At 45.2% G+C, this 10,809-nt stretch overlaps 1 protein-coding gene and 1 long non-coding RNA gene across 2 annotated transcripts; both read right to left on the minus strand.

Annotated features, from left to right (window-relative positions):
* Positions 1–372: 372 nt before the first annotated feature.
* On the minus strand, positions 373–2,232 carry LOC120707004. The gene is made up of 4 exons (XR_005688628.1): positions 1,585–2,232; positions 1,373–1,446; positions 666–798; positions 373–568 (listed from the first exon to the last, which is right to left on the minus strand). It is a non-coding gene; the product is annotated as an uncharacterized LOC120707004 (long non-coding RNA).
* A 3,248-nt stretch (positions 2,233–5,480) lies between these two features.
* LOC120707005 lies at positions 5,481–10,581 on the minus strand. The gene is made up of 3 exons (XM_039991766.1): positions 8,171–10,581; positions 5,753–7,993; positions 5,481–5,669 (listed from the first exon to the last, which is right to left on the minus strand). Exon 1 carries the CDS (start codon positions 10,211–10,213, stop codon positions 9,209–9,211), a length of 1,005 nt encoding a protein of 334 aa, XP_039847700.1. The 5' UTR covers positions 10,214–10,581; the 3' UTR covers positions 5,481–5,669; positions 5,753–7,993; positions 8,171–9,208.
* Positions 10,582–10,809: the final 228 nt, after the last annotated feature.

Raw genomic sequence — 10,809 nt, forward strand, 5'->3', positions numbered from 1 at the left:
CAGATTGCTATTGGTAATGGGCAGAGCATCTATTACCCTTATCGGGTTACTAATGACCCATCATCGGTAACGGGCATTTGCCCGTTACCAATAACAATCATCGGTAACAGGCATTAATTCAATGTCCATTACCAATAACAGAATATCGGTAACAGGCATCAATTACGCCCGTTACCGATAACAGAATATCAGTAACGGGCATCAATTACTCCCGTTACCGATAACAGAATATCAGTAATGGGCATCAATTACGCCCGTTACCGATAACAGAATATTAGTAACGAGCATCAATACGCCCGTTACCGATAACAGTTATAGGTAACGGACACTATGGTAATGCCCGTTACCTGTGGAATTAAAAAACAAAAAAAAGAAATCAAAATTTCTTCTATTCCTTTATTACATCAATACACAGTTACATCCAAAAATGTTCAATTTCCATACAAAACTGGAAATCACTAAGTTCAAAGATATCTCTACCTAGTACAAGAGAGAATTGAAACTGAGGCCACATATGTTTGAGAACATTGGAGACAGCTTGCACGACAGCTTTCTGAAGATTACTCTTCTGTAGAAGGTGAGATAAAATTGCAGATTATCGATTGTATATGTTTCCACATAAGTTGGATTTAAAATTTGCTGATTCTGTCAAGAAATATTGTTACCTGATTATCGATGCAGTGCTCCTCTTCACCAGAGCCACATGTATTAATTCAGATCAACAATTGTGCCAAGAAAAATGAATATTGGACAGGTCCACGTAGTCACTGTTAGCTGATCAGGCTTGAAGGTCAGCCCCTGCTTACACATGGTAAAGAACCATAGATCAGTACTGATTGGGTCTGAAATAACCGTGTCATATAGAGGACAAAACTATGGCCCTATCCACTCCTAAACATTTGGCCAATCCAAAGATCAAAGGTACAGAACTGCTGACAAAATTTTGTGCAGACCTACAATTCCAGTCTTACACTCAAGTTCTCTACTCGCAAGATTGCAAATTGACAACAGAAGTCACTTAGTCCAAATAATCTCATTGTTAGTCAACAGACCTACCAAATTAGAGGAAACAAAAAAAATCCAGTCCCTAATATGTTTTTGCAGATCTGCTCAAACCTTCATTTCTATAAACTGTGCATCTCTCCTAATTTTCTGCTATAAGTAAATCAGGCAATAGTTTTTTTCCTTTCTCAAGCTGTGCAAAAACATTGCAACTACAATCATTTGCCAGAACATTGAAGTGTTATGTGTACAAGAAGAGAGACATCACTGGGAAAAAACTACACAGCCAAAGCTAGTGTTGTTGCAGAAATAGTAGGGAGGAAGACAATTGCACTGCTATGTAACTAAAAGGGGGGAAATCGCAGCGCACCTCAATCTAATGTAACTTTCTGTTCCCTTTTCAATCCCTAGCTGCTGGAGCTCTTAATTAAGCATGCATACAACCTGCTGGCATCCACATATTATTCGGTGTTGTTTATTCTGATTGAATATGTTCTATCAACAATGGATAGTACCACAAGCTAGAAACTTAACCCAGAAAGAAAGGGAGGAGGAAGGGGAAGGAGAGGAAGAGAGATGCACCTGGATGAACCGCGGTCGTTGGAATTGAGGACGGGGCGGAGCAGCTGCTCTGCTGTCAAACTCAAACCCTAGCAAGAAAAATGGGGAGGAGGAGAAGGGGAAGGGGAGGAGGCTGAGGAGGAGATGGGAGAGGGGAGCTAGAAGAGTTGGTGAGGCACCTGGAGATTGGGTTGCCTTGATGTCGCTGGTGGTCCGGCCGAGCGAGGCGGGCACAGTGGCACGCGGCACAGATAAACCGGTGTTGCGTCGATGCAGGCCGCCAGGGGCCGCACCAGCGCCCGAGCCATGGATGCCGATGCCCGCTTCGAGGTGGCCGCAAGGATTGGCTCCTAGCTTGGCCGGAGACCACCGAATTTGAAGGATTTGAAAGCTAGGGTTTGGGAGAACTTGGGGGAGAGAAGCAGATGAGGGAGGGGTGGGCGTTGGATGCGAGGAGGAGCGCGTCGGGGGAGAAGGAGAAGGAGGCGTGGCGGTGGCGGATCCGGTGCCGGTGGAGGAGGAGGCCGCTGCGCGCCGGCATGCTGGGCGGGGCGAGGATGAGAGAGCCGGGGCGCGGCGGCGGATGGGGACGGGAAGGGAAGTGGGAGGAGGAGAGAGCGGAGGGCGGGCGGCGGATGGGGATGGTCACGGACGCCAAACACATGTAAGTTGTAAACCAAAGTGAATGAAAAGTTCGGGTCTGGAATCCCATCTGAGTAACGCACATTGTGCGAACGCGCTAGTAGCGCGGTGGCAGGCTGGCAGCGCTCCCGCCGTGGAGCGTGCCGGCCCGAGTTCGATCGCAGTCTGGGACGACTCGGGTGTCGCACCGGCGTTTTCCTCAGAGGGGTGCCGGGGTTGTGGTTTTAGTGCGTGTGTACATGTGTGTGGTGTGTACATATGTAAATTTCGATAGGCGTGTTTTCGGATTTTCCTACAGTCTATCTGTGTTGAGCGTGTACGTGTGTAAATCTCGGTAGGCGCGTTTTCGGATTTTCCGGCAGTCTATCTGTGTTGAACGCGCGGTCAACGCAGGTGCCCAACTAAGTTCTTACATGATTCCCCAGTCCTCCTGGGTGCTTTCAAAAAAAAAATAATAACGCACATTGTAAAAGTCTGTTACACACATAATACTGGTAACGGGCTTTAGATACGGCTCGTTACCTATTACTAGTGAAACTTGTCACACTTGATCTGAAAGACCTTATTAGTAACGGGTCTATACAAAGTCCGTTACCTATGACTTATCTTGTAACGGATATTATGGACCCGTTACCAATTCTGTGTTACCTATTTAAGGTTTTTCACATAGTGTATGGGTGGTTTTCAAAATCTTGCTAACTCATGCAAAGGTCACACCTTTCAATATACACTGGCTTAACATGCATATATCCAAAAATAAAGTTCCTCACAGTCTCAGTCAATATATTTGTACACAGGGTACAAAACTTAATGAACAGCCTACTGTAAAAATTTCAGCCATTTTTGTGCAATAGATTAACTATGCAAAAATAGTTTACTACACAGCTACTACTAGGAACAAGTTTAATTTGTACAGAACAAACTATACAGATATTGTGACACCCTAGGTGTTCAAGTTTCGAAAACAAGTTTCATACTGAAATAGCATGTCCAAAAGAGGGAATGAAAAGTAAAAATTTAATCATCAAAATGACTTTAGTAATTGAAAGAGAAAATATCGATATGAATATATGAAGTTTTTGTAACTTTCAAACCAAGCTATATTTGCCCATGAAATTTTATAGGCACATTCTCCAGGTCATGTTAAACAAAAGTCTAGTTGAACCCTAAGGGTAAAAGTGACAAAAGTTACATAAAATGACAAGTCCTTTAATTGGCAGTTTTTGAAATAATTAAATAACTTTCAAACCGTTGCTCAAATGAAAAACGTACCTGAAACAAAAGTTGTAGATCTCGAAAAACTAAACAAAATTGGTATTCAAAAGTTTTTCGTTTGACCTTGGCAATAGGGAGAAAATTTTGGTTTACAAAGAAACATTTGCACTTCGAGTTAATTACGAAACTACCCTCCACTCCATCTCCTTCCCCCCTCCTCCCTGCGCCCAGCCCACCGGCGGCGCCGTACGCTGGCGCCGGCCACCTGGCCCGCCACGTGCCGCGTTCAGACCACAAACCACCTCGCGCCCATGGTTTCCCCTGAAAACCAGTCCTCCTAGCGCTTTGCACAGCTGCCACACGCCCCGCCAGTTCTCAGCTCGACACGCCGACGAAGGTCGTCGCCGCACCCCTACCGTGGCTGTGCGCCCTCCCCCAGACTGCACGCGCCCCGCTCGCGCTACCCTTCGCCCTATCCTATAAAAGGTTGAGCCGAGCTCCTCTGAGCGCGCAAGCACGCCAGAGTGCCGCCTCCCCCTCGCCGGCGCTGCCATTGCCGCGTTGAGCTCTGAGCTCCACGTGGAGCCGCCTCTCCGGCCCTCTTCCTCCCAAATTGACACCACAGCTACCTTCCTCACCTTCCACCGAAGCCCCCAAGCCCGACCTCTCCCTCCTAGCGCCACCGGCGAGCCACCGCCGCAGCGCAGAGCCGCCGCCGCCCGCCTACTGCCATGGAGCTGCCGCCTCCGCCTACCTAGAGCCCAATCTGGACCACCAGCAGGTAGATCTTTCTCCCCTCTACCTCCTCCGCCCATGGCCCCTCACTTCCAGCGAGCCTGCTTGCCGGAAACGGCTGGCGCCGCCTCCCCTTTTTCCCCAATCCGGCCAGGGACCTCCCCTGAAAAGAAATAGAAACTTCAGGGTTTAAAGTGTAAAATGTACATGAACTTCAAAACAATGAACTTTGAAAATTCCTAGAAATTCGTAGACAAATCATAAAAATGCACATCTAAATGTTTTGGAATCCTTGAAACAATATCTACAAGTTTTGTTACATGCACATCTTCAGAATCTGTCTGCATTTTAATGTAGGAAAAAGATTAGATTAAATAGGCTATAAATGTTCTAGGAGTTCTACTCAGTAACATTTGGTGATTTTTGGATGGTAGATACGTTGTGCTATGGCTAGCTTTCCGTAAAATTTTGAGCTCCAGAAAAGGTGTGCAACTAGATGAAACCCTAGTCTTGGCTAAATCTAGTATAATGCTTTGCTTTTTTATTTCTGGATGTTCTAGGGTAGACCTGTGCATGAAACTTTTTCTGCGTGCTTAAAATATGATATGAACACCACTGTCCAAGTTTGGGTATTTTTAGAACTGTGTAGCTATACCTTTCGTTTTAGTCTTGAATAATGGCACTTTATTGTGATAAATAATTGTAGGAGTTAGAAAAATCTAAAATTTATACCAAAGCTTTTTCTTGGGTAAATAACCATACATGCAAAGTTTGGGAACCAGATCTTGATTAGAACATGAGATATTAATTACTCTTGCTATCACCTTATTTTGATTGTGTATTTTCTCCTGGTAGCTGTAGTGTGTTTTTATCTATGAAACTTACTCACAACCATTCTAGATGTATATTGATGCTGTACAAAAGGTTTGAGCATGTTTACTTCACAGAAACTACCTGTAGTATTTATGCTTGTATTTAAATGAGTAAATCCAATACTGAAGTTGTAGATGGATTTAAATGCTGAAATTTTTACTGTAGTATGTTCATACTTAGAGTAGAGTCTGGTAAACAGTTGAGACCCATAAACACTCTATAACTTTCTGTGCTAGTTAGTTTTGTTATATGTGATTTAAGTTTGTCGAATTTTTTGCTTTTGTTTTATGCCTAGAAAAAATCTGGAAAATTTACAGTATGTTTATAATCATGTGTAGACTGCTCTGTAAAGTTTTGAGCTTCTGAACTGTTGTAGTTTGTTCTGTGTAATTCTATCTTCATTTAAGCGTGCCGCACGTGTTTGAAAAATATATTGCGAAAAAATACCACACTAAATTTTTGCTGCAACGAGCATTTTTAAAAAACTATATATTAAAGTAATATTCAAGATACAAAATTGTATATATTAAAGTGATATTCAAAATATAAAAATGTATAACTAATTGATAACGTCGTGGAGGGTACATCTAACATCATGGACATTGACGAGCTTCTCCATGTTGTGCATGAACGGTTTAGCCCTGAACAAATCAACCAAAGCATCAAAGTTATCACTGAAATGTCCGATCTGCAATTGAAAATTAGGAGGAAAAAAAAAACTCACTGGTGGCATAGAGTGTTGGTCTTGAGAAAGAACTAAAGAAACACCTTGCCCTCGGATTCACTAAGCCGCTTGTGGTAATGGACCATCTTGGAGCCCTCGGGCCTCGACGCGGGACGGGAAGTAGAGAACAGCACAAACACTTTGGAAGGCGACCAAACAAGAGTCTATTCTAAATATCCTACCTTTGAAAGCAGTGAAAGTAATCGAGATAAAGCATAAGAGATTACAAACAATAAAATTTCAAATCAACCACCAGAAACTAATCTTCACGAATCACTCTAGGTTAACCTACAAATGGCTACAGTTTGAGTCTATTACAACCTGGTAAGAAGTCTCATGTTCCTATGAAAAGACATATATAATGTAATATTAATTCAGACGTAATCTTTATTGTTCATTTTCCAATATAAAAATTGCAAGGAGAGAAATATATTGACTATTCTTGATATGTTCATAACCCAATCTAAGGTAAAACAAAGTTCAGACTTTTGTAAATATTATTTGCTGCACCAGTTCCAGAGATCCTGAACCAGCATGCCACACAAACAATTAGCATGCCAAAGCTTATTTGGACGGACCACATCATTTGACTGAATCTACTGAAGAGTCACACCAAATGTCTTGATAGTTAACAATGTGTATAGTTCCTAAACCAAATTACTGCATTTCCTTTTACTAATTACAGATGCTAGTAAAAGTAAATGCAACACCATCTAAAATTAGACCAGATGCCTCCCATCACAGACGAGATAAGTATTTTAAGTTTTGTTGAGAATAGTAATTTAGTATGAATGGCATGCATCGATCACCAATAGAGACCAACATCAATATTCTTAACCTATTGAATAGGAGAGAATAGAGTTACAAAATTGGAAGTCAAATAAAGACGTTAAAACAACTGGTGTTTCAAACATTACAACATTGTACACATTTCAAAAACTAAACGATAAACATTCTCATATTTGAATAAATGGACTCAACCAGTAGCCCACAACATACAGAACTTAGGAAAAAGGAGATATGGTATATAAATCCTTTGGCCTTGTCATCTAAACTGTTTATTTACATATAAGGTCAAGATTCAAATTGGACAAATTCTTAATGAAGCAATACCTCTAAGCAAGGCTGCCTAGCCTGTCACAGTTATAAAAAATTCATACAGGTTAACCAAACCTAAAGTGTATAGACATTCTAAATCTTCAAGATCTAGACAACAGGATACTTACTTGGAAGTCCTGGATGATGCAAGTACATGTAAGCAACAAAGCAGATATGGCTGACCATATGACACAAAGCTCATGGAGAGAACCTTCACAATCATTTCCCGATTAGAAACCTTTGTTGTGCCATCAATGCACAAGAACTTGTAGCCCTCTAATAATATTGCTTCGTGTTACAACAAGCCAACAACTGAAACTGTTGAGCTAATAAGCCAAAAAAGTATGTATCATTTTACAAAAAGAAAAAAAATATGACAACAGATATACTTGTTGACAAAGAAGCTGTCAATGAAGATTGCAAGAACACTCTGGGGCCAAAACACCAAACCATCACTGATGCGTTATGCCAGAACTAGATCACACTTTAAAATATCTACTGGCAAGCTAATGACATGTTATCAGACCAATTCCTTTTAATTTTTTTCTAAAGAAGTGTATCTCAAATACTACCAGAGGGAAAAGAAAGCTCTATATTGATGCAGCAGTGACAACCAATGACAGTATTAAACCTTGAAAGACAACCAGAACAGGATGTGATGTTGGGTGGGTTTTAATTATGTCTTTGATTTCTGCACCCACCCACCGAACCCACCCAACCACAAAGAGATAGGTAGAACCACATCAAAATGCAACATTACGTTGTAAAATGGTTGCTGCAAGGAGTAACAATGTCATAAAAGTATGATATAATGTCTTATTATATTAAAGCATACTCCCTTTAACCATAGACAGTTTAAACAGGCAACTTTCGTTCAGAAATCTCTCTTGAACTTACCCATCTTTGAACATAAACCAAAGTACATAGGAGAAAGTTACCACAAGGACCTGGATGGTAGAGGATTAGTGAGCTTGTCCAAGCAGGAAATTGCTATACAGAGATTTATTTAACTTAGCTGCAGGTAGGTAACTTAAATTTTATAAGCTTTCAGAGGTGCAGAAGAAAAAGAGTAACAAAATCATGTCAGTAGTCCATTCATATTTATACTACCAAACTGAAAGTTAAATCCCTTGGATGGTTCTCCTGAAAAGAAGCAAAAATAATAAGAAAAATAAGACAGCTACCATGCATCATGGTATATATGTAACTAAAACAGGCTGGAACAACCAAGGTGAAGATGCCCAATACCACCATGGATGGTTACCATGCATATGCAATATATATAATGGCATAATAACATTTTAAGGAAAAAAGGCAAACCTTTTGGGGATTAGAGCTCTTAGGTGGTGCCCTGGGGACAGCATGGGTAGCTTTTGGCAATGGCGGATTAGCCGGCTTCTCACTGGCAGGTGATGACGACAATAGTTGTGGATCTGTCAACTCAAAAGGAACACATGAAATCAACCAATGGATCAGAACACATTTTGTGCCACTCCAATCAAAATAAAAGGTTATTCTAATCTCGTACACACAAAAATTTACAATTATTCATCTACTGCTGGAATCTGGAATTTGGATTTATTGTATCGATGCAAATTGGATTTGGATAGAAGGGTACATTCTTTTATTTTAGATAGAAGAAACATTTCTTCCAGAACAGGGAATTAATCTCACCGTGGTGCTGTGGGCCAGCTACTATGAAAACTTAAGTGCCACAATTGCTACACATGTTCTGAGAAAAGATTTGTTTTAGAGAGCAAATTCTTTCAGCACGAGCATTATTTTATCTATTACCACATGAACCAATCTAATTGTGAATGTACATTCTCACACTGCTTATCATTATCCTATTTTATTCCATTAAAATCAGCTAAGCTTCATATGTAGGCTAAACCTAGAGTCCTAGACCAAACATGAAACATACAAGCTATTTACTTGAACCTGAACAAAACCTTGCTCCAAAAACCAAGCTAAAAAATGCCTAAATGATTAACTAATGATTGCTTGAAAAGGTACTACACTATTGCACAAAAGTGACACTAAGTGTTAGAATACGTGTGTGAATGGTTCTCTCCCTGTTCCCTGTGCAGCCCCCTAGTTTCTTGTGCTAGTTTAATTCCCGGCCAGACCTCTCCTGGTAGTGTGTTCACACCATGGACCCTTGGTCTCTTAGGCCTATATATATGTAATCTCCCTGTAATCCTATTTCATTGAGAATCAACACTCTTTCATGGTATCATTCGCCTAGGTTCTACAGCCTTGGCCCTTCCCCTTTCTTCCGCTCTTCCTGGCGCTGCTATCAAGCGCGCCCCCACACAGCTCCACGCGCGCCGCTTGGTGCTGCTCCGCTGTGCCCCTTCATCGCCGCTCCAAGCGCGCCCACCTGACGCTGCTCCAGCGCGTCCCATGGCAGGTCTGCAAGACGACGAGGCCGCCGCCGCCGCCGCCGCCGCCGAGGAGCGCGCCCGCGCCCAGGCCGCGCGTGATGCTGCCCTCGCTCGTGCAGCCGACGCCGAGCAAGAAGCCCTCCTCGCTCAGGCCGATCGTGACGCGGCCGACGCTCGCATCCGCGCCGCTGCCCACCTTCCTCCCCCAGACGACGGCGACAACCTGTCCGACCACGCCGAGGACGCCGACGCTCCGGACTACGACGCCATCGCCCACCATGAGGCCGCTGCGCTCCTCAACCTCCACGCGCAGGCCGTCTCGGTGCAAAACATTCGCGCCCTTGTCCCGCTCCTCCACGACGTGACGTCCACCTTCTACCCCCGCTGGCGCGAGTCTTTCCTCCTCACGGTTGGAAAGTACTCCCTGAACCGCCATGTCCTCTCCGACACCGCCGTCCCCACCTCCGCCGACTGGGTACGCATGGATTGCGTCGTCCGGACTTGGCTTCTCGGCACAATCTCCGACGACCTTGCCGACACCATCTCCGAGCGCAACACCACCGCCCGACGGATGTGGCTCGCCATCGAATCTCAATTCCTTGGCAACCAGGCGACGCGCGCCCTCTACGCCGACGCCGACTTCCGCGCTTTCTCTCAGGGCGACCTCCCCGTCGCCGAGTACTGCCGCCTCTACAAACGCAAGGCGGAGGACCTGCGCGATCTCGGTGAACCCATCTCCGACCGCACCCTCGTCCTCAACATCATCCGGGGTCTCAACGAGCGGTTCACTGCCATCGGTCTTCACCTCCGGCGCACCAACCCTCTGCCCAGCTTCCTGCAAGTTCGAGACGATCTGCGCATCGAGGAACTGACCATGGAGAAAGCGCCCCCAGCCACCGCCCTCTTCACCAGCTCCGGTGGGAAAAGCTTCACCACCGCCCGCTCGCCCGCACCCGCCCCACAGCCACCGCCGCATCAGCAGGTCCCCCTGGTTCCACGCATGGGGGGTCCTCCAAGCGCGGCAAGCGCGGTGGCAGGCGCGGCAATGGCAAAGGCGGGGGCGGCGGGGGTGGTCCTTCCGGCAGCGGCGCTCTTCCCGGCCACCACGGTGCCAGCGGCGGCGGCTCGGCGCCCCCTGCTCTCGGCGCCGGTTCTTCCCCTGCGCTAGGAGGGCCAGGCTGGCCCAGCTTCCAGAACCCCTGGGCCGGGTCCATTCATGTGGCCCGGACCCCGGGGTCCCTCTGCCCCACACCTTGCTGGACCGGCCCAGCAGCCTCAGGCTCTTCTTGCTGGCTTCCCTGGCCAGTGGGCCGGCCAGTGGGGCGTTCCAGCGCCAGCACCAGGCCCCGCTGCCTACCCTCTCGCCGGCCCTCTACAACAATGCTGGCTGGGATCAACAGGCTCTAGCAGCCCAATTTCAGACTCTCCAGCTCCAACAGCCCGCCCAGCAGAATTGGTATTTCGACACTGGAGCCACCAATCACGTGGCCTCCGATGCTGGTATTCTTTCACCTACCACTTCTTCTGTTCATTCTCCTTCTAGCATTGTTGTCGGTAACGGAAACCTTGTAC

This window comes from Panicum virgatum, chromosome 5K (assembly GCF_016808335.1).
Source record: "Panicum virgatum strain AP13 chromosome 5K, P.virgatum_v5, whole genome shotgun sequence".
Taxonomy (NCBI): domain Eukaryota; kingdom Viridiplantae; phylum Streptophyta; class Magnoliopsida; order Poales; family Poaceae; genus Panicum; species Panicum virgatum.

Bases quoted from the DNA above. Each gene is read 5' to 3' on its own strand.
- LOC120707005 (XM_039991766.1), bottom strand. From the start codon at position 10,213: ATGCGGCGGTGGCTGTGGGGCGGGTGCGGGCGAGCGGGCGGTGGTGAA.